Source organism: Myotis lucifugus, unplaced genomic scaffold (assembly GCF_000147115.1).
Source record: "Myotis lucifugus unplaced genomic scaffold, Myoluc2.0 scaffold_300, whole genome shotgun sequence".
Taxonomy (NCBI): domain Eukaryota; kingdom Metazoa; phylum Chordata; class Mammalia; order Chiroptera; family Vespertilionidae; genus Myotis; species Myotis lucifugus.
Genome location: NW_005871348.1, coordinates 909,850 through 933,892, shown reverse-complemented (window position 1 = coordinate 933,892; position 24,043 = coordinate 909,850). Strand labels below are relative to the sequence as shown.

The window sequence follows — 24,043 nt, the reverse complement described above, 5'->3', positions numbered from 1 at the left end:
GTGCCAGGCAATTCTAAGCAGTTTGTGAAGTCATTTAATCCTCATAACAACCCTACACGATAGGCGCTGTTTTGACCTACTTGTACAAGTAAGGAAACAGAAGCAGAAGAGGATAGAAATGACTTGCCCGAGGTCCCAGGACGAGTGAGTGGTGGTGCTAAGATTTGAGCCCAAGTAGTCTGGCTCATAGTCTTAACCTCCATCCTGTGATGCCTGTTCATTCCAAGTGTGAGGGAGGGGGACTGTGGAGAAGCAGCAATGAAAAGCAGGAAGGGCACCCACCCCACCTCCACGCCCACGGATTCGAGGAACGGGGGCGAGGTGGGGAGAGGAGAGCAAGCAGCAGTCACTTAACAGGGCTGCAAGGGAAGCTGCATCCTCGGGGAAAACCAGAATCAAACTAGGAAGTCTGTCTGACTTTGTCTCATTGCCTATATGTGTCCTGCATTGCTGTTTTTGGTCATTCCTGTTGCAATGGCTAGAGATTTCAGAAACATGTCGTTGCTAGAAGGTAACTGGTTTTATTATTTAACTAGGGGCCCAGTGCATGAATTCATGCACCTTGAAAGAAACTGTGGGCCCTGAGGATGCGGTGGGCACAGGGGCGGGTCTTGGCCCATCCTCCGCACCCCAGCCCGGCCCCTCCTGCTGCAGCCCTCGGTCCCCTGTCTGCTGGCAGCCCCACTCCTGCCACTCCCATGCACTTACGGCGCTGGCCCCACTCGCACCTACTGATGGTGCAGAGCAATTGGGGTCGGCACCAGCAGCGGTGCGAGCAGAGGCTGCTGGCCTGATAGCCCCTCAGGAGCAGGGGGAGGTGGAGAAGCCCTGAGGGGGGATCTGGGCCAGCAGCCACCACTCGCACCCACTGACGGCACCGAGCAATTGGGGCCAGTGCTGGGCGCTGGCAGCAGGTGTGAGCGGCGGCTCTGGTGCCGGGAGCGGGTGCAAGCGGGACCAGTGCCGGCAGCAGGTGTGAGCACCGGGCAGGACCACGGTGCATAGGAGCAAAGAATTTTCAGTAACCACTAGAGACTCGCCCCGATGACAGTGACTGGTGCTCTGCCCTGGTCTGGCGCCCCTACTCACCTGCTCCACTATCCTGCTGTGGCCAACGCCTGCCATGTTCGCACGCGTCCCCTGGTGGTCAGTGCACATCATAGCGACTGGTTGTTCGGTTGTTCAGCTGTTCAGTCTATTTGCATATTAGAGTTTTATATAGATAGATGGGACTGTTTCATCGTTGGCTTGAGTTTAATTTTGATTTGAAGACAACATTAAGAATATATTCTCTTATCCTTTGCAATGTTATGATTTCATTAAGCTAGGAGATAGTAAATGTTATCAAATAATGGCCAGTGTTAGGTGTCTGTCGGAAATTTTCCCCTTTGGCTTTATTGTGTTGATGATTTAGGTTTCTCATTTTCTGAAGTAGTCTTGCACTCGTGGGATAAAAACACCTTGGTTAATTATGTGTATTTACTTATTTAAATCCTTATTGTGGAAAGTTTTACATAGGTCCACCTTTTCCCCCATTAATCTCTTCCAGCCCACTCCCGACCCCCACACCCAGGCGCTCACCACCACACTGTCTGTGTCCATGGGTTCTGCATATGTGCATACAAGTTCCTTGGTTGGTCTCTTCCCACTCCCCCCTCCCCTGCCTTCCCTTTGAGGTTCATTGTCTGAAGATGACATGAACAAGTCTGTTCATGCTTCTATGTCTCTGGGTCTATTTTTGTTCATCAGTTTATTTGGTTCATTAGATTCCATATATGAGTGAGATCATATGATACTTACCTTTCTCCAACTTGCTTATTTCACTTAGCATAATGCTCTCCAGGTCCATCCATGCTGCTACAAATGGTAAGAGTTCTTTTTAATTGCTGTGTAGTATTCCATTGTGTAAATGTTACCACAGGTTTTTTTTTCACCTGCTGATAGGCACTTAGGCTGTTTCCAAATCTTAGCTATTGTAAATTGTGCTGCTATGAACATAGGGGTGCATATATCCTTTCTGATTGGTGTTTCTGATTTCTTGGGATATATTCCTAGAAGTGGGATTACTGGGTCAAATGGGAGATTCATTTTTCATTTTTTGAGGAAACTCCATACTGTTTTCCATAGTGGCTGCACCAGTCTGCATTCCCACCAGCAGTGCACGAGGGTTCCCTTTTATCTACAACCTCGCCAACATTTGTCGCTTGTTGATGGTAGCCATTCTGACAGGTGTGAAGTGATATCTCATGTTGTTTTGATTTGATCTCTCGTATAAGTGACTTTGAGCATTTTCTCATGTCTCTTGGCTTTCTGTATGTCCACTTTGGAAAAGTGTCTATTTAGGTCTTTTGCCCCCCTTTTTTTTTATTGGATTGTTTAACTTCCTTTTAAGTTGTATGAGTTCCCTATATATTTTGGAGATTAACCCCTTATCGGATGTATCATTGGCAAATATGTTCTCCCATGCAGTGGGTTGTGTTTATTTTAATATGACTGGAGTTGATTTGCTCTTAATTTATAAATTCCTGGATCTGTGCTCTGAGTGAGAATTGGTTTGTTTTTTCTCATAATACCTTTGTCAAGGTCATGCTAATTTGGTAAATATGGGTAATTTCAGTTTTTCAAAGCTCATTAGGACTTAACATGGTCATGAGAAGGTGGCAGGAGAGGTGGCTGTGCTGCTTGGCCCTTTCATCCAGGCACTGGGTGAGGGTCTAGACCAGCCTTTTCAACCAGGGTTCTTCATGGGAACCACAGAAAGGAATCTGAATAATTTTTTCCAATTCTCTCAAGGATAGTACGTAACTAGTATCCATTTACATACATAGAAATTGATTACATACAGTGGGTACTGTATTAGTTTCCTATTGCTGCTGTAACAAATTATAATTACCACAAACCCAGCAGCTTAAAACAATACAAATTTATTCTCTTATACTTCTGGAGATCAGGAATCCAAAATCCGTTTTACTGGGCTAAAAGTCAAGGTGCCAGTGAGGCTGGTTCCTTTTGGAGGCTTGGTGGGGGTTGGGGGGGATAGGGAATTGGGGTCCTTCAGTCTGCGGCAGAGCTCTATCCACTGAGCCATACCGGCTGGGCTCTGCCTCCTTATAAGGACACTAGTGACTACATTTAGGTTTACCAGGGTAATCCCATCTCAAGATCCTTAGCTTTAATCACCTCTGCAAAGCCCCTTTGGCTACATAATATTCACAGGCTCCATGGATTAAGACCTTGGTATCTTCAGAGGCCATTATTCAACCTACTATAGGTACATTAGGACCTTGGAGCTCTTTATTTCCTCCATCTTTTAAAATTTGTTGGGATTACATTGATCAATAAAATTATATAGGTTTCAATTATATAATTATGTAAGTGTACAATTCTATAACACATCATCTGCATATTGTATTCTGTGTTCACCACCCAAAATCTAATCTCCTTCTGTCACCATTTATTCCCCCTTTAAGGACCTTCAAGCTTAATTCTCTTTTATACTTGGGTTGAGAAAGGCTGTCTAGACAGGAGATGGCAAACCTATGACACGTGTGTCAGAGGTGACACGCGAACTCATTTTTTTGGTTGATTTTTCTTTGTTAAATGGCATTTAAATATATAAAATAAATATAAAAAAATCTTTGTTTTACTATGGTTGCAAATATCAAAAAAATTCTATATGTGACACGGCACCAGAGTTAAGTTAGGGTTTTTCAAAATGCTGACACGCCGAGCTCAAAAGGTTCGCCATCACTGGTCTAGACCATATCCCCATTGTCTGCAGATGCCACATGACTGACAGGCTCTGAAGGATCAAACTCCACAGTCTAACTCAAAAGCATGTGGCTTGGTAGCACTCTGTATGCAATGCTTGTGAGAGGCTTCAAGATGTCAGTTGGCAATTCCAAGGAAAAGTGTGATTGGGCTTTTATTAGAAATGACATCTGGAGTGAAATGAGGGGCCTGCTCCTCCAGATGTGGCAGGACCCCACTGGAGCAGGTGCTGACTTTGTGAGCGAGCCTTGCTTTCTCCACCCTGGATGCACACCTGGAGAGCAGCCAGTTGATGGTGAGGCTGAGGATACACAGGAGAGTTAAAGACTTGTAATGGCAGGGGAGGCCTTGCTCTTTGTCAGTTTCCAAGGGTGGATGTGCACAGTGGGGAACTTCCTCTCTAGAGAGCCCTGTGGCTGGATGTGTGGGGAGGGAAGATGGTGGACAGTGACTACAAGATTACTTATGGTTCCGTGAAACCCTGAAGCCCCATTCAACTTTGTAAAATTTTAGCTTGGAAAACAGGCTCAGAGGAAGGTCACTGGGCTGGATTTATAGAGTGAGTGGAGCCATACATTAAAATCTCATCATTTATGGTCATCGTCAGATGTTAACAGTCACTAATAACTCAGTTTTTAAAAAAAATATATTTTATTGATTTTTTACAGAGAGGAAGGGAGAAGGATAGAGAGTTAGAAACATCGATGAGAGAGAAACATTGATCAGCTGCCTCTTGCGCATCCCCTACTGGGGATGTGCCCGCAACCAAGGTACATGCCCTTGACCGGAATCGAACCTGGGACCCTTGAGTCCGCAGGCTGAAGCCCTATCCACTGAGCCAAACCAGTTAGGGCGATAACTCAGTTTTTTAAAAGACTTTTTAAAAATTGATTTTTAGACACCTTCCTGGTGTGGTTGAGTGGTTAGACTCTTCAGCACCTGCAATGAAGTCACGGGTTGGATTCCTAGTCAAGAGCATGTACCTGGGTTGCAAGTTCAATCTCCAGCCCCATTTAGGGCGAATGCAGGAGGCAACCAATCAATGTGTCTCTCTCACATCAATGTTTCTCTCTCTCTCCCTCCCTCTCTCCCACTCTAAAAATCAATGGAAAAAATATCCTTGGATGAGGATAAATAAAAAAAAGTTATTTTTAGAGAGAGAAGAAAGTAGGGGAGAGAGAGAAACATCAATGTGAGAACAAGACATCAATCAGCTGCCTCCTTTATGTCCCTCACTGGGAGCCCGAAACCCAGGCATATGCCCCATCTGGGAATCAGTGCATATGATGATGTCCAACCCACTGGGCCACACTGGCCAGAGTGATAACTCGGCTTTTAAAAACCGTATCTCAGCAAATAAATTTAGTGGTAACATTTAACACACATAATTTTAAAATGCAAAGACCTAAATTTTGAAGGCAGTGAGGACCTCTTAATGGTGCTGTGAGAAGTGAAAGGGAGTAGCAGGTCAGGCCAGGGCATCACACGGATGCTGGGAAGGGAAGAAGGGAAGCCGAGTCTAACTGCTGAGCCCTGCAGGCCTGTCAGGCTGCCCGGAGGGGGATGAAGTTCAGGAAATCAGTCCAAATTTCATGTGAAACAACTTTAATCATTTTAGAACCTCTCAGACATTCAAAATCCTAGACACAGAGCTCCTTCTAAAGAATATATTTGCTTACTGACTCAGCTGATACCAGAAATAAGCAGTTGCCTAAGGACCTGTATTGCTAAGGCAGCTAAATCTCGAGTCCTCAGTGAACATAGGATTCCAGGGAGCTAATATTGCACTTCACAATCTCTGAGCACTGGTCGATGTTCTTCTTAATCCTGTAGAATTTCTCCACATACTCGGATCGCCCCAAGAGCTCCACAAAATCTTCATCATGAGTGATTACCAGAAGCTGAAAGTTACGTTGCTGTGAGCGACTCTTTATTATCCTGAAACAATAGATTTAGAACATTTTGTTACTAAAGAACATATATAACCCTTTTTTCCCTTTATTTGAAAAAGCTATTGAGAACCTTGTTTGACATATGACCGTGAGTGGCAGGGCCTCTGCCAGCCCTGCAGGAAGTGGGGGCGGGGTGGGGTGGACCCGGGCCTCTGTCAGGTAGGAGCCCATCTCCTCTCCAGGCAGTGGGGGTGCATGTCTTGACGCTTCACGTAGGTCTGGCTAATGAACTGGTAAGAATACGTGATCTAGTTTCTTCCAGAACACAAAGTTCTTACCATAGCAGCTGGAAATGCTCTTAAGTTTTCCTTAATATCTATGCTGCTCACCTTTAGGAGTCTGACTTATTCCTTTGCCTTGGGTTTTCTTGACCTCTGACTAGTTTTCTCTGGAAGAAAATACTTTTTCTTTTTGAAAAGACAGACTACAGGCAAGGGGAATAACGTGTGCAAGCCCTGCTGCCTTCTCAGGAGCTGTGTCTACTTAGAATTCTGCCCGCCTAGTCACTAGATGCATCATGAGCATGACACACGGCCTGAGTGGGTGGACTGAGACACTGTGCTCGTTATCTATACACTGAGGTTACGAGGCTGAGACCTGAGACCTAAAAGACCTTTTCCTTATATCAACCACTTACATATCCCTTGCCTGGAGCTGGATGTACTTAGGTTCAAAAGCACTAGCCCTTACTTGCTGGTCACACAGGTGTCCTGGGAGGTGGCTCTGGGGTTGCTCAGTTTTCCCTCTGGCTATCGGACAGGAAACATGTCTGCCAGGGGTCTCCCACAGGTGACTGTGCTGCAAGGTGTGTGCAACTTTACCTTCCTGGATTCCACTTAACCACCAATCTACTTTTGAATAAGAACTGTCACTCCTCATAGAGTCTGACGCATGTGGAAAGCTGGGGAGACAGTCCAAAACCACCGTGACCACCCAGAATGTTTTACAAGTCATGGTAACTCCTGTACACAACATGTGGGCCCCTCTGGTGGGTTTACAGGAAAGCCAAACCAAACCAGCAAACTCACCACAGTTTCCCTATGAACACATGGGGAGGTGCAGGGTGTGTGCTGCTGGTGGTCACCACCTAGTTCATTTTTAAAAATCTGATAAATTACTATCAAAAGGTAAAGCCAACCAGCTTCCCCGAGGAAGACACATCTAGAGGGGTTTCACCATGGAGCTCTCTTAATCTTACTTTAAACTTGAGAAACTTACTCAACCAGTGAATGTGCAAGAGATTCAATGTTTTCTCGGTCAAGATTCGTTGTTGGCTCATCCAAGGCAAGGATGCCGCAGTTCAAACAGAAGGTTTCAGCCAGGGCCAGGCGGATAATGAGGGAGGCTAACACCTGGAAAAAGCACCAAAGCTGAGCTGCCGCACAGACCATTTTCTCATCCACCTGGGAAAGTGTGCAGACCTGGCTGGGTCTATACACGGGGAAGGTCACAGGGCCACTGACCTGAGGTAAATCGCTGCTCTTCTGTTTGGGAGAGCCCGGCACTGTGACCAGACATGCCCTTCCAGAAAGTGAGCCGTCATGTGAACGACCTCAGCGTATCATGTGCAATGAAATAAAATGCTAAGAGCAATGCTGACCCCCTGCCCCAATCACATCAGCTATAACAAAACTTGAAATCACAGACGTGAATCAGAAATGCATTGCCATTTAGTATTAACTAATAATTTTAATAACTGGTATAAGATTAACAACCTTAAAATTCACAACCTATTTTATTTTCCTGATATTTATCAGGAAACCTGGACACATTACATTTCCCAGAGCCTCAGAGACCTTTTATCTCTTCCTTAAATCTCTCTGTTCTGTGGTCTAAAAGAGGCACCTAACCTACAAATGCTCTCACCCACACAAATATGTTCGTGCATTGTGAGACAGAATGAATGAATTCCTGGGCCACAATACCAAGAGTACAGAAATACAGAGTTATTTAAGCTTACCTGTAGGAAATCCAAACAACCCAAACTGAGGCACTTCCATGGCTAACAGAAACCTAATAGAAACCCCTCAGGCCCCGCTGAAACCATCTGAGGGCACAGGCTCACCAATAGGAGTGCAGGCGCTTCAGGAAGTCTAACCACCTGTGTGTGAGCTGGAAGTCCGTCCCCCCCCACCCCCCCCAACATGTGAGTGAAGGAGAGTCAGTGAGTTCGTGATTCCAGAGCAGCTGACAGTCTCTCTTTGATGGAGCGCTTGGCCCTTGGACAGACACTTCTTCCTCCGTGTCTGAACCCACTGCTGCCACCTCCCCCACCACTCCTCGGAGTGGAGTCTAATGAGGTCCTGGCCCGCCTCTACCAAACCATTTCTCTGTCTTCTCCCCCAATCACTACAAATGAATTTTTCTAATTTATAGTAGTTACAGGAAATCTACTTTTATTCAGAAACTATTTTTGAAAGTATTTTTAATCCAAAGAGACATGTTTTAAACTATATTTTTCCCATTCATAACTACCACTGAAAATCACCAAAGCAAGTAGGGGATACTGATTATAGATCACAAATCTGTCGTTTTTTGCAGACTACGGTTATGATAATCTGCAGATGCCTTAAACTAGTATAGCTGTCTGGGCTGACAACAAAATACATACATGCATGGAGTGTCTAGGTCAAAATTTAAAACTACAAAAATAACTTGGGTAACATGAGCATCTATTTCTAGAATTTTAAAAATTTGTTAAGAAAACCAAAGGTAAAGAGATGTTATCAATCTAATCTCTTGCTTCTAATCTGAAAGGAGGACTGTGTGGCGTCTTGGGTACCAGCCTGTGCACAGGGAAGACCCAGCCTTGTTCCCCAAGGATGCAGGCCCCACTGTCCTCACTCTAAAACATCTTCCCTCTAACTTGCTCTGTGCTCCATACCCAACCTAGGCTGTCCTCCCAGAGCCTCACGTGCCCTGCCCCGCAGCTGCGTGTGTGTGTGTGTGTGTGTGTGTGGGGGGTCTGCAGGCCCCGAGGCTAGGCTGGGTGGTGTTGGGGGACTCGGACCTATAAGGGGGCTGCTTTCTCAGTGAGAGGCTCATCTATTATAACACCTCATCTGGCTCAACCTAGGATCTAGTCTGCTAATACTGCCTGTCACTGACTAAAACATACCTGCCCCTCCCACTTGACTTCTCTCAAATCAGGATGCATCTTATAATTACAAGTGCCTTTTTTCTTTCTTAGTGGCACATAAAATGGTGTGTCTTGCAATCAATGACACAGTAACTTATTCTCATAAGGAAGGCTGTAGAACAATGAATGGTCTTCAGCTCCTTGTTTTATACTGAGCCTGTCCTGTGAGAATGGTTCAGGCCCTTCTCCTAAAAGCCCAATTTATGTGCTGCTGCAGGGAATGCCGGTTAGAAGTGGGGGAGTGTATGAGGGCAGCAGATCCTGACCCTGAATGTGGCAGCCAGGAGCGTGGTAGGAGCTCCCAGCATTCCCGGGCGGCCTTGGAGGCTTCCACTGCACTGACATTTGTTTCTCTCTGTTGAGTCCCTGGGTGAAGGTGGCCCCTAGGTTCTTAGTACCTGCCTTTTGTCCAGCACTGCATCGTCCTCGCATATCCAAGGCCGTGTCACCCTTTAGCATCACCACTCGGTAGTTGTAATTCCGCCGTTTATCAGAAGCTGATACGTTTTCATCGGCATCAGACCGAATTTCTATATATTCAATATCTGACACAGAAGGAAGAAGATTTCAGAGGAACCTACACTCTGTAGCCTTTGTCATTTGCCAACATTATCAAATAAGCCCAGGAGTAACGTGTGAGGCTGACACCACAGGGGAAGCCCTGGCTTGTCTGGAACCTTTCCTCTGGCTGAGAGTGTTCCCGTGGATTCCTGGCTAGAAGCAACCCAGAGACCCCAACCCCCTCTCAGCGCTGCCTTTCTTAGTTCTACTCTACTAAGAGTTTCCTCCTGACGGTTTCTTCTTATCGCATTTCGGCTTATCCCTATCGACACTCAACAGAATCTATTATGTCATCAGCTAAATATAATGTGCATCGTAGCCAAATATGTAAGGCCTACCAGGCTCTGGAATAGAAACCTCTGCATTTCTTCTTGCTACAAGATGTTGTCAAGATAAGAATTCTTAGAACACATCAGAGAGATGTTCAGCAAGGGCCCGGGAGGGGATGCGGCACGATGAGAAGTCGTGCGGTGGGAGCGGGGACAGGGCTTTGGAAGGAGCAGGTGACACACCACGCGGTACCTTGTCCACGGTAGGTGCTTCGCCAGAGGTCACGGATGATTTTATTGATTTCTTCCATTTTCATACTGTGGAATTTCATTATTGCTCTGGAAAAAAAGCCAGTGGTACTTTTAATAGAATAATAATATGGTAACGTATTATTACATGTAACAGTAACATTAAAGTGTGAAATATATAATAATGTGTATAATAATAATGTAAGTAACATCCTAACAATATCATGAAGTAACTTCCCTGGATATTTCAGTGATAAAAGTAGGATATAGTAAGAGCTAGAAAAAATAATCAGGACCAAGATCTTGCTGCTTGGCTAATAATGAGTAGTGCCGTCATATTTCCAGAGCTCCAGGGTCCCTACCTTCTCCATTTTTACTCTGTATGCTATGACAAACACCCCCTTAAATACACCCACAAATGCTGTGAACATTTCAGAAAACAGTTTTTTAGTAGACTCTTTCTTAGGCTTACTGGAAGGACTGTTTCCACTGATGGCCACCAGTTACAGGAAGACCTGCTGAATGGAAGAGGGTCAAGAGGGGAGGGAGGTGTACAGGGTCCCTTGCTCTATGGGGAAATAGGCAAATCTCTGCAAATGCTGTTGTTTTCCTCTTTAATTACTAATAAGGTTTACCAAGAGTCAGTCTCTTGGGCTGCTTTTATTCCTCAGATCCGTGAGCTTTTTATCTATTAGAAGCTTTGGTACAAAAAGGGCCATTTAGAGGCTTAAACTGAGCTGAACCTCAAAACTTTTATTCTCCCTTCCTAGCCAAAGATTCAGAAATCCTACTAATAGGTACACCCCTTCCATCCCACTCTTAAAAAACTAGGAGTTTCTGAACACTAAAAAGAAGAAATGTTTGTAAAAACGGAAGTGGCCTTAAAAATCTAATGTTGTTCTTACTATTGTCATCTTTCACCAAAAAGCGCTGGGGTTCTGTGGAGGCCTATGAACTGTAAGCGCTGCCCCAGTGACACACAGGCAGACATCGGTGCCACCGCCACACAGAGGATGTGAGGCGCCTCACTTCCATTTGCAGCCTCTTATCTGATACACACAAAAAGAAACTGAACGTAATGCTTCTGCCTCTTCATAATCACTTCATGATCTTCTGGTTCACTAGCCAAAGAGAAAGAAATGACTCAACATAAATACATTTTAAGTATCAGATGAAGGATTTTGAAGTAATTGACTGGAAAAAACCATATTCTGCTTGATGATGAGAATGCAAGTCTCCATATTCTACTTTATACATCTGTCTCAGGCTAACATTTTATACTCCTTTAAAAGGATGGAGACAGCTCTGGTCAGTGTGGCTAGGTGGTTAGAGTATTGGCCCATGCGCCAAAGGGTCTCGGGTTTGATTTCTGGTCAAGGGCACGTATCTGGGTTGCAGGTTTGATCCCTGGCTCCAACTGTGGGTGTGTGTGGGAGGCAAACAATTGATGTGTCTCTCTCACATCGATGTTTCTCTCTCTCTCTCCCCTTATCCCCTTCCTCCCTTCCACTCTCTAAAAATCAATAGAAAAAGATATCCTTGGGGTGAGGATTAACAAAAAAATAAGACAAAGGATGGAGACAAAATGTCTAAATATTTGCTATAAAATACACACACACACACCCTCAGAGAATGTTCTTGAGATCAATCATGTAATCCATAGTTTTTTTGTTTTTTAATTAATCCTCACCTGAGGATATGTGTGTGTTTTTTTAAATTGATTTTAGAGAGAAAGGGAGAGGGAGAGAAACATCAATGTGAGAGACATTGATTGGCTGCCTCACGAATGCACCCAGACTGGGGATTGAACCCGCAACCTAGGTATGTGCACTGGCCTGGAATCAAACCCACAACCTATTTGGTGTATGGAACAAGGCCCAACCTGCTGAACCACCTGGCCTAGGTTGTAAGCCATAGTTTTATATATTACTATCCTGACTTTTCAAATGACTTTTTAAAAAAGTCATCTTTCCATTCAAGTTAAAAATCTTCCATAAATAAACATTCCCAAAGTAGAGCACAAGCTCCAGCTGAGGCAGGGGGTCCAAGGTGCCCCCTGTGCAACCGCGGAGGTGCATCTGCCCGTGGGTAGTGTGCTGGAGAGAGCACTGCGAGAAAGACCTAGATTCACCAAGGGCTGTGTCAGACACAGCTGAGGCTACCTGGCTGTATCCCTTCTGTCTAGTCTTGAGTTTAACCCCACTTGAGGGAATAACAATAATAATAGTGGTTACTATTGAGGAGCATTAACTTATGGAAGGCACAGATATGCTTAAACAATCATATTATTTCACTTAATCCTTATAATACTGGGAGAGTTAGGTTTGGTTATCCCCATTTTCCTATTAAGAAGATGAAGTCAGTAACTTCATCAGAATCAGAGAAAAGTGGGTAGACTATTAACAGCCCTTGAATATGATAATTAAAAATTTTGAAAGGCAGTCAAAATGCCATCCTTAAAGCCACCAAGCTCAGCTAGTTTTATGACTAATGTTCTCCATTCTTCAAGGTACATCGGTACACTTAAAACTCTCAAGTATATGAAATATTACAAAGCAAAAAGAAATGTAAGTAGAGCCTGGCCTGTGTTGCTCAGTGGTTGAGTGTTGACCCATGAACTAGGATTCATGGTTCAATTCCTGGTCAGGGCACATGCTCAGGTTGCGGGCACATCCCCAGTAGGGGGTGTGCAGGAGGCAGCTGATCAATGTTTTTCTCTCATCATTGATGTTTCTATCCTCTCTCCCTTCCTCTCTGCAATCAATAAAAACATTTTTAAAAAAAGAAATATAAGTAGAAAGAGGAAAAAAATGTATAAGCCTATATAAGATCATTTAGTAGTGAGGTATTAAAAAGAATGTATCAGGACCAAGTAGTATTTATCCCAAGAATAGTACAACAGAAAAAAAAAATTGATTCATTGTATTAATGGATTATAAGGAAAAAAATCATCTCAATAGATGTCCAAAAAGTACTTGTTATAACACTGAGTTTTGATAAAAATCCTCAGTAAAAAATAGAAAATTTTCTTAATTTGACAAAATGACTCGATCAGATATCCACAGCAGCATTCAATTAATGTTGAAATATACAGAAGTGTTACTGCTAAAAACTGTAACAAGAAAAAGATGCCTCTTATTATGGCTACCCTAAAATAATATCCTAGAGATCCCTAACAATTCAGGAAGATAATGAAGAGGAAGCAGCAGCCCAAAACATGTCATTGTTTCTGCAAGTGATATAACTGTGCACTCAGAAAATCTAAGAAATCAACTGTAAAGCTATTAAGACTAATACAGTGGTCAGAAATAAAATTAATAGTTTTATTATCTAGTAGCAAAATCCAATAGAAAACAATAGAAAAAAAGGATCCTAATCACAGTGGCAATTAAAATTATGAAATAAATACCTAGGAAAAAATCTAACAAAAAGGTACATGCTCTAAATGGAAAGCTATAGAACTTTACAATAGGACAAAGGAACTGACTAAATAGAAGAGACATACTATAGAGTCCAAAATGGGAGATTCAATACTGCAAAGATGTCTACTCTCCTCAGTAATCCATAAAGCAAATGCAATCCAAACACAACTCCCAAAAGATTAAAACATTTTAAAAATTAAATCCATAAGGTGACTCTAAAGTTCTTATTTCAAAAGAATAATGCAAAATAATAAATCACAGTAGGACAGGAAAAGAAATGAAATAAAACCAAATTACTTGCAGAACTTTAGTTTTATAAATGACATTTTACATTAGTAGGAAAGCTTTCAGTAGTGTTGGAGAAAGGAAAAACTTAAACTTATATCACTGCCCTTTAACAAACCTCAAATATAATTCTTCTGAAAACATTTTTATAATTTTAAGATTGGGGAGGCCCTTCTAATCCAGAAGCCATAAAGAAAGACTAAAGATTTGCCTACCTAGAAATTAAAAGTCACAAACAATACTGTAAAGTTAAAGGACAATGACAAGCTAGGAATAACTAACTTGCAATGTATGTGAAAAGGATTAATATCCAGAATATATATTTAAAAAGTGGTACAAATCATTGAGAAAAAGACAACCTAATAGAAAAACTGGTAAAAATATATGAATAGGCAATTCTTGGAGAAGAAATACAAATAGCCAACATATGTAAAAAGTGTTTAACTTCACTAATAGGGAAATGTAAATTAAAGTGAGCATTTTTTTTGTGTAACAGACTGGCAAAAATTAGAAAGGGTAATAATATGAAGACAGAGAAATGGGTACTTTCATACACTATTGGTGAATACAAATTTTGTAAATGTGTTTGGAAGGCAATCTGGCAATAACAACTTTAAAATGTAGATACCCTCTGACCCATTAACTCTGTTTCTAAGAAGTTATCTTCCTAGTGTATCTGTACAAGTGTGCAAAGACATGCATTGTAGCACTATCTGTAGTAGCAATTATTTAAAAACTTCCTAATATGTCCATCTGTGGTTAAATAAAGTAGGCAACATCCATTTTATAGAATAGTATGCAGCCATTATAAATGAAGTACTTACATATATGAACATAAAAGATTTTCATTACATGTTAAGTGAAAGAAAAAGCCAACAGAAAAAGCCAATAGTGTGATACTATTCACATAAAAACAAAAAAGATCTATTTGTATAAACATACTTAGAAAAGCACTGTGAGGGAAATAAAAACATGTCACCAATGTACTAATACTTAAGTGCTGAATAAATGTTAGACATTGTCATGGAAATAAACCTAAGTCCAATGTGAACCATGTTCTGTGATTTGGATAGTAATGGAGTGAGTACTGGGAAGCATAAATATCTATAATATAAGGCTGAATGGGTTAACTCATGTAAGTTGTACAAAATATTATGGAATACACAGGAAGGAAAAATTACATCTGCTTGGGAAGGGCTTCATCAAGGTAACGTTCCAAGGAAGAGAAATAGCATGGGAAAATCTGAGGTGTCCTAAGGGATGTTCAGTTTGCTTAGATCACAGTGAGTATTGAGAGATGAAATGGGAAAGGCCAGGTGTGGAAGTCTGTCCTAAAATTTGCAGGGAATAGAGACAACTACCTTTAGGAAAATTAACCAGGTGAAAGTATATCGGGGGGTAGGAGGGACAAAGAAGTGAGGAAAAACTACAATAATATAGGTAAGAGTAAGGAGGGTCTGACGTAAGAGGGGGCTATGTAAGAAAAGCAGCTCTGACACAGGACTGGGTGAGGGTGGACTGCTGATCAACAAATACAGGCCCAGAGATGAACTACACACACCTTTAAGCACCCGGACTTTATAATAAACATTTAAGATTGACCTTGAAGGCCCATGACGTCAAGTAAACAATCATTCTGCTGAGGCAAAGATATGAATTTCATGGGCTGGAAACTGTTGTGGGTAAGTGATCATCTGGTTAGTTGCATCAGCCCCACCATGTGCCTGGTGTACATATCATTTGGTTATATGCAAATACTAACTCACATGAAGTGGTACATTTTGTGAAAACTGGTTCCCACAAGTGAATGGAAAGGTCTAAGAGCTAAGAATATGGTGGTCTATAAATTATTTGGTCCTATATTTAATCTGAAAGATTTCCTTTAAATTTTCAGTAACAATCTGTCATATTATGAGGACAAATGATAGCTTTAGAGTAGTGATAATTTTGGTGATCAATGAAAGTCTTAGGATATGAGCCTCACAAATGACAAGGGCCTACTAATTTCCTGTTTGAAAGAAGGCATGGGACAGCATGAGGCCAGAAAGACAGAAAGACATGTGCCAGTGAAACAATTCTATATGATACCATATTGGTAGATACATATCATTATACATTTGTCCAAACCCATAGGATGTATTACAACAAGAGTGTAATGTAAACGATGGACTTTGGGGGATTATGACATGTCAGTGTAGGTTCAACTGTTCCACTCTAGTGAAGGCTGCTGATGGAGGGAGAGGCTTTGGTTATTAGGTTGGGGGGGGAGGGGGTATATGGGAAATCTCTGTATTTTCTGCTCAATTTTGCGGTGAACCTAAAACTGCTCTAAATGAAGTCTACTAAAAAAAAAAAAAAAGACAGAGCCCTAACCGGTTTGGCTCAGTGGATAGAGCGTCAACCTGTGGACTCAAGGGTCTCAGGTTCGATTCCGGTCAAGGGCATGTACCTTGGTTGCGGGCGCATCCCCAGTAGGGGGTGTGCAGGTGGCATCTGATTGATGTTTCTCTCTCATCGACGTTTCTAACTCTCTATCCCTCTCCCTTCCTCTCTGTAAAAAATCAATAAAATATTTTTTTTTAAAAAGACAGAAAAATAGAAATAGGGGCCAGTGTAACTGGTGCAGCTGTTTCTATCCATGTCCCTCTTCCTTCTTTATGCAGCATCTCCTGTAAACGTTAGGCTGACTGCACTGTCCGTTAGTACCGCTTTGCACCAGGGCTTCTGCCCCGGCAATGAGATGATTTTCCTTTTTGTTCTAAGCTGTCCAGCTGCCTCCCACACTTGGACATTTAGTGAAAAGCTCTGTAAGCTTCTAAATTATCTTCTTCCTAAGTATACATACGTTCTCGTTTGATGTCACAAGTGAAGCCTATTAGGCCTCCCCAGGACCATAGTTCAGGGTTTTTGTTGCCGTTCTGAGGCCACATTTTAAATCAGGACTTAACCATTAGCAAAGATCTGAATGTCTGATACGGAGTAATTAGAGAGCAGGTATCTAAGGGGTTGGAAAAATATCATCTAAATAGTCCAAAACCTTACCTGCCGGGAAAAGACCTTCTAGGTCCTGCTTCTTTCATTATTTAAAGCATCTCCAGGTACTAAGGAAGGTTAGCTACCATTTTGGCAAAATTTGAACTAATGCACATAAAACGGCAAATCTTGAACTGGATTTCCCCACTGTCTCAAGCTATTTTATTGAGTATTGATTAAAAGGGCCAAATACAAATATGCCTTACTAATAAAAAAAATGTTAGTTCAGAAGTATGAAAAACTAAGTTAATGAAAATAAAGTTGGAAAAAAGTAGAAAAGATTATATTTAACAAAGGATATTTTCTAACAATATTGTCTCTATTCTTGTATTTAAAATTGTACCAAACTTTGAGATATATAGTTTGCTAAGAAGAAATTGGCTATGACCATTGTTATTCATGATTACATTGAATACTCTTCTCTGCTGCCCTGGTACTTAGCACCGTGAGAACTTCCTGTCTCCCAACATTTAGGCTAGCGGAAGCCCTCTCATATAGAGAAAATGGTACCATGTTCCAAACTAGTAATGATTTTCATTACCGAGCTAAACTCAAAATCCCTAATTTGCCAAACTTAAGTTGCACATTTAAAAGAAAAAAGACCACTTTTTCTAGATAAAACCCTTAAGACTATTACATTCTTAAAACTACTGAACTAATTTCCTTTAGCCAGACTCTCAAAAAAACACACCACAAAACAAAACAGCTTTTAAAATTCAAGCAAGGGTTCAACCATTATCACAAGATAAACATTTGGTTTTAAAAAAAACTGCAGTGAGTGTGAAAAGTCTCTGGTTATCTTTTGATTTTGGCTTGATGCTGGAGGGACCCAGTGCTGTAAAACTGCTGCATCCACGGTGAAGACAAGAATATTGGTTGAAAAATGAGCCCTGACTAAGCCTCCATGCATTCAAGTAGCCAGACTCTCAACAGATTCACAGAGAGTTGGTTACCTTGGATACAAACCTGTAAAAGTTACATGTTTCCACAGAATCTCAGCAGAATATGCAACCTTCCAGGTTTGGGGAAGAATGACTGTAAGATTGGTATAAGGTTGAACAATGTACTCTGACATATTCTAAAATCATTTAATTCTAAGTGATATATTCTACTAAGGGACAAGGAGCAATACATTCTAAATGATGAATGTTTTCCCTCTTCTCAGCCAGTGCAAGTCTCTTAGACCATTGGCAATGCTTACAATTAGTGATGTTTTTAGATGATTACTAATAACAGATGGTAATCAGCTTTTCTTGAAAATGCATTGCTAATTTCCTGTGTTACCTTAAATAGACAGCTAAATGCAACAACTACACTGACTGCATGCTTCATTCTAAGAGGTGAAACAATGAGGGAAATTTTGGACCTCACTTTCTTCTAGGTGAGAAGGCAAATTTAAGGCTTAGAGTATAAACCTTAAGAAGGCCACTGTTTGCAAGCACAAGCCCACAAAGACTCAATTTTGGGGAAATTTGTACCAATTCTTTTCCTCTCACTTAGTAGAATCCATCTGATTACCAGATAAAGACCTCAGTTTGGATTTGTTCCTTCAGTAAGCCCAAATTGCTGGAAAGCCCCTGTACCTCCCTACCCCCAGAAACCCCTGATTGGCCACACCAAACCCTCTCACCCCCATCGCTTGGCTACGTGATGCCTCTGTAATTTTTTTCTCTACTGAAATGTCCTTCCTTCATTATTAAAGGCCCAGGTCAAACACAGACTATGGGGCACCTACCATGGTCTCCCCTGTTGGACTGTTTGCAGGAGGGACAGAATATGATCTCTCCGTTTTCCCTGACGAGAAGACAGAAGAGGGATTTGGGAATGAACATGTGCATTTCTGAGGACATTCCTCTTCTTGTGGCTACCACGGCTCTCTGGGTCTGCAGGAACAGCTGGAGGCCCCTAGCAGCAGTGTTCTATTCAGTCAGTACACATGAAACCAGGTCTGCAGTCAGTGTACTAAGTAGAGGAGCTACCTAATAGCAGAATGTGTGCAAGTAAAATTTAAAACCAAACCTTTCTACCTAAATGGGCCCTTCAAGCTATCACCCCATTGTTTTGCTCCCCTTCACAGAAGAACTTTTTGTAAGAAGTATCTATATTCGCTGTCTCCATTTCTTACCAAACATCCTTTCCTCATCCAACTTCAAGGCTTTAGTTCCAACCAAGCCACTAAGATTGCACCTCAAAATCATTAACAACCTCCATTTTGTCAAATTCAAGGGTTGGGTCGCTTTTTTTGTTTCTTAAATTTCAGTGAGTTTTTGATTTTTAAAAATTTTATTTAAATAAATTTTAAAATCTTAAAATTTTATTTAAGATTATATAATATTGACACAATATTATATGAGTGTCAGGTATACAAAATAGTAATTAGCCATTTATATACCTTATGATTTATGTTCCTCATGATTACTTTTATAAGTGGCAGTTTGTTATCTTCACTTGCAATCCCTGATTTCCAATGCTGCTGAACATCTTTTCATGTTTGATTATTTTGTTTCCTCTTTGAAATATTTGTGTCTTTTACCCATTTTAAATGTATTACTGGTCATTAATCCAATTGGTCATTACATTCTTTTGTTGTTAATTCCCATCAGGATATACTTTTTCCATTAATTTTTTTTTAGAGAGAAGGGAGGGAGGGAAGGAGAGAGACATCGATGTGAGAGAGATACATTGACTGGTTGCCTCCTGCACATGCCCCAACTGGGTCTGGGGATCGAACCTCCGACCCAGGTACATACCCTGGACTGGAAATCAAACCTGTGACCCTTCGGTGTGCAGGCCAAGGCTCTAACCACTGGACAACACAGGCCAGGGCTTAGTCATTACATTCTTAATCTCCCTTCATCTTTCTCACCCATCTCTCCCATCCCTTCCCATCTGACAACTATCAGTTTATTCTCTGTATTTATGAGTTTGTTTTTGTTTTGTCTTTTTAGATTCCACACAGAAATGAAATATGGTATTTATCTTTCTCTGTCTGACTTATTTCACCAGCATAATATCCTCAAGGTCCATCCCTGTTGTTGCAAATACAAGTTTTCATTTATTTTTACGGCAAGGTAATATTCCACTGTATATATGTACCACATCCTCTTTATCCATTCATCTATTCATGGATACCTAGGGGTGAATGTATCTTTTCAAACTGGTGTTTTGGATTTCTTCAGATAAATACCCAGAAGTGGGACTGCTGGGTCACAGGCAGCTCTATTTTTAATTTAGTGAGGAACCTCCATACTGTTTTCCACATGGCTGCACCAATCTGCAATCCCACCTAAAAGGCAGGAGGGTTTCTTTTTCTCCACATTTTCACATCCCACTCCTCAGGGAGGACCTTGGAAGCTGAGCTATCTTTGTTAATCTCCACCCTGTAGGTGTTCGACTGAGTCCCCACCCCTCCTTCCTATCTAATAAGTTCCAAGATGATACTCATAATGCTGCTCCAGAACCACTTTAAGAATCAATGCATCTGATTTTAAAATATGCATGTTAAAAATTTAAAGGTAAACACCTAAATAACTAAAGTGGAATATATCATTTACAACCCAAAGAAGGGAAAAGAGAAATAAAAATTCCACAGAAGGCAGAAAGTAGAAAAAAAAAAAGACAGAAACAAATTTGTGAATTGAAAGAACTAAATTCACTAGTGAAAAGAACAAGTTGGTCAGACTGAATAAAAAATTCTGGGGGGGTTGGGAATGGGGGGATAAAAACACATGTAATACCTTAATCAATAAAGAAAGAAAAAAAAACAAATTCTGTTATATGCTGAATATATTATGCAGATGTAGGAAATAAGGCAGTCTAGGCAATGGCACAGAGATAGATAAAATGACCAATGAAACAGATGGAAAACCCAGAAGTGACCCATACACACATGGAATTGTGATGTGTGACATAAGTGACAGTGCAGATCATTAAGAAAAGGACAGGCGCCCTAACCGGTTTGGCTCAGTGGATAGAGCGTTGGCCTGCGGACTGAAGGGTCCCAGGTTCGATTCCAGTCAAGGGCATGTACCTTGGTTGCGGGCACATCCCCAGTTTGGGGTGTGCAGGAAGCAGCTGATCGATGTTTCTCTCTCATCGATGTTTCTAACTCTATCCCTCTCCCTTCCTCTCTGTAAAAAATCAATAAAATATATTTTAAAAAAAAGTAAAGAAAAGGATAGGCTCCTCACTACACAGAGCCAGGACGACTGGTTAGCCACAAGGGGAAAAGTGACTGGAGTCCTACCTGACGCTGTACATAAAGTTCCATTTAGGATTATATACTTAAATGTACTTAAATGTGAAAAGACAAACTTTAAAACTTTTAGAAGGACACACAAAAGTAGGGAAGGATTTCTTAAACAAGACAAAAAAAGAGCTAACCCATAAAGAAAAGATAGGTAAATTCAATGACCCCGAAATCAAATTTGTCCACTAGAAGACACTATAAGAAAGTGAAAAGATAAACATGAAAAGTTTGAAAAAAATATTTGTAATACATATAACTTAAAAGGAATTCAAATGCAGAAGAGATAAAGAACACCTTCAAATCAGTTAGATGACTGAAAGCCCTGGCTGGATGACCTAATTGGTTGAAGCGTCGCCCCATATACCAAAAGGTTGCGGGTTCGATTCCTGATCGGGGTGCATACCTAGGCTGTGGGTTTGAGCCCCAGGTGGGGAGCATACGAGAGGCCACGAAATGTTTCTCTCTTCCTTCCTCTCTCTCTAAAATCAATAAACATATCCTTAAGTGAGGAGTAAGGAAAAAAACCCAAAACTAATAATACATTAAATATAGATAGAAGACACAAACATTTCAAAGAGGAAGCAAAATGGTCAAACATGAAAAAGATGTTCAGCAATATTAGAAATCAGGGGACTGCAGATGAAGACCACAATGATTTAACATTTTAAACTCAGATTGACAAAAATTAAGAAACTGAAAAAAATCAATGTCAGAAAATGTGTTTAAAAAAATCCTTATATTCTGCTAGTGGTGCAAATTAGTGAAAAAACTTTGGCAAAAAACTTAACATTATTTTGTAAAATTGAGCATACCCTGCAACCCAGAAACTTTACCCCACATATACTCTAGGGCAGTGGTCGGCAAACTGTGGCTCGGCAAACTGCGGCTCGCAATCCACATGCAGCTCTTTGGCCCCTTGAGTGTGGCTCTTCCACAAAATACCTACTTCTGCGCATGGACCACGAAAGGCCACGAAGTTTCAATCGCACTGTACGTGCGTGCCCGCACGTGGTATTTTGTGGAAGAGCCACACTCAAGGGGCCAAAAAGCCCCATGTGGCTCGTGAGCCAAGGTTTGCCGACCACTGCTCTAGGGAATCTCTTACACCTCTGCTCCAGAACACGTAACAAGGATGTTCCCAGCAGGAAGGGTGATATCAGTGAAGACCCGGAAACAACTGAATGTCCATGTACAGGAGAATGGATACATAGTGGTCTATTCCCACAATAGAATTCTATATATCAGTGAAGATGAATGAACGACAGCTCTAAGCAACATAAGCAAAAGCAAAAAAAAAAATTTAAAAAAGCAAATCCTAGAAGAGTACACAGAATATATTTTTAAGCTCAAATTACATGCATATGATAAAATTATTATTTTTTTAAAGCATATAAAACAAAAATCTGTGCCAATGGTTACAGGCAGTGGGGATTACAGAAGCCGAGATAAAGAGGAGCATTTGAGAGGATGCCAGTTAGTGACAATGGTAGAGTTCTTGGATTGGGTGTGTGTGAGGAGGGGTATCATGACCACTCCTTAGTATTAATATGCTTTATAACTTACCTTTGTAACTTCAGTATTTGTTGTATACACATAAATATATGTATTTTCCATTCTTTGGCATGTATGACATATAATTAAAAAGAGGGAAATATGACTAAAATATGCTAGTTGATATTCACTACAATGGGGACCAAATTCCCAATCCAATACTTACTGGTCAAGGGTCTTATAATAAATGTCCAGATCCTTGTTCACAAGCTCTGTTGTTCTCATAACAATCATCATTTCTCTATACTTTTCCTCGGCATCTCGAAACTGAGGTGATCGAAGTTCTTTCTTAAAGTGAATAATTTCTTCCTCATAACCCTTCTGTCGTCCTATTGCCAAACTGTGACTTCTTTTTATATTTTCTATTTTTTCTTCCAAGTTCTGATGTTCACTATGAAAGGGAAAAATGACAAATGAGGACCATTTTTAGCTTTTGGCAGCTTGAAGTGGAAAAGCCAGATCTCTTTAGAGAGAAATATCATTTAGCATTCTCCTTAGCAATCAGCATATGATAACAGAGTCTTTCCTTGCTTTTTATGTAAGGCTTCAGTACAAAAGAAAATTTTCTTACTTCCAAATCCCTGAAGCATCCAGGTTTCTAAACAGTTAATTTTTGTGTGCTGAATAAAGAACTCTCATAACATGTGAGCAATAAGAAAGTTCCTGACTTTTAGACACTAAATAAAGCACTCTTAGTGATTAATATTAGAAATTTACAAACTTCTGACTGTGAACTGAGAGTGTACAATGAGGAGTTATTGAATAACAGCTGTCATAATTTTGTTCACATTGTCAAAGACAAATATAATTTTATTTCAAACTATTAATTTCTATAGTAACACCTACTAAAAAAAAGTTTGTATTCCTCTATGAAAAAATTTCTCACACAAGCATAATTCTGACCAAAAAAAGTAAAATACCCAAACTTAGTAGATAATACAGTTTTTAATATATGATTTAAAAAATCTTCATTCATTTAACAGTTCCTTATTAAGCCCCTCTTGTGTGCCAGGCACTGCTGTCAAGTTTATAAACATCCTTACAGAATTAGCCTGATTGTCCTTTTGTTGATATTTCTGTTGTGTTCCGGTTGAAGAAAGGTTTGCAAAAGAGCAGTCGTACTTAGTAGACTGAATAGATGTAAAAAGCATTGTTATATACCAACCACAAAAGGAATTATATTTAAAAAATCTGGTTTTGCTTTCAGTAGCAAAGAATAAATTGTTTCATTTAAAAGTTTCTTCTAAAAGCTTTATTTTTTCCAACTTGCAACCGGGAGCACTAACATTATAGCGTTAAAGAGCTGAGGCTTGGGAGTGAGGATATCTGAGTCACATTCCTGGCTTTCATCAAAATTTACTGTGAATTTTTTTCCTGAGTCTCAATGTCCTAATGTATAAAAAATGAAGAAGCTAAAGATGAATAGCTCTTCTAGCTAAAAAGTCTGATTTCCTCATTATAGGAAAGAGATTTTAAACAGCTAAACCAATAACAGGGTTAACCACTTGTAGTGTTTTATAAATTAAAATTTCAGTTTACTATATACTTTAGAAAACCTAAAG

The 24,043-nt window shown here is 40.8% G+C and overlaps 1 protein-coding gene across 7 annotated transcripts in view; it reads right to left on the bottom strand.

Moving 5' to 3' along the window:
• Positions 1-5,359: 5,359 nt before the first annotated feature.
• RAD50 (RAD50 double strand break repair protein) overlaps positions 5,360-24,043 on the bottom strand; it is a 71,587-nt gene continuing 52,903 nt past the window's right edge. For 3 of the 7 annotated variants that reach the window (XM_006100153.3, XM_023763781.1, XM_023763780.1), the window contains 5 exons: positions 22,648-22,872; positions 9,946-10,031; positions 9,265-9,407; positions 6,942-7,075; positions 5,360-5,709 (listed from right to left, as the gene is read on the bottom strand). In XM_006100153.3, coding sequence (XP_006100215.1) covers positions 5,523-5,709; positions 6,942-7,075; positions 9,265-9,407; positions 9,946-10,031; positions 22,648-22,872 — 775 coding nt within the window. In that variant the 3' untranslated portion in view covers positions 5,360-5,522. Of the gene's footprint in view, positions 5,710-6,941; positions 7,076-9,260; positions 9,408-9,945; positions 10,032-10,846; positions 11,063-22,647; positions 22,873-24,043 lie in introns of those variants that run through there. The other 4 variants (XR_002832004.1, XM_023763782.1, XM_023763783.1 and 1 more) reach the window with 4 other exon arrangements.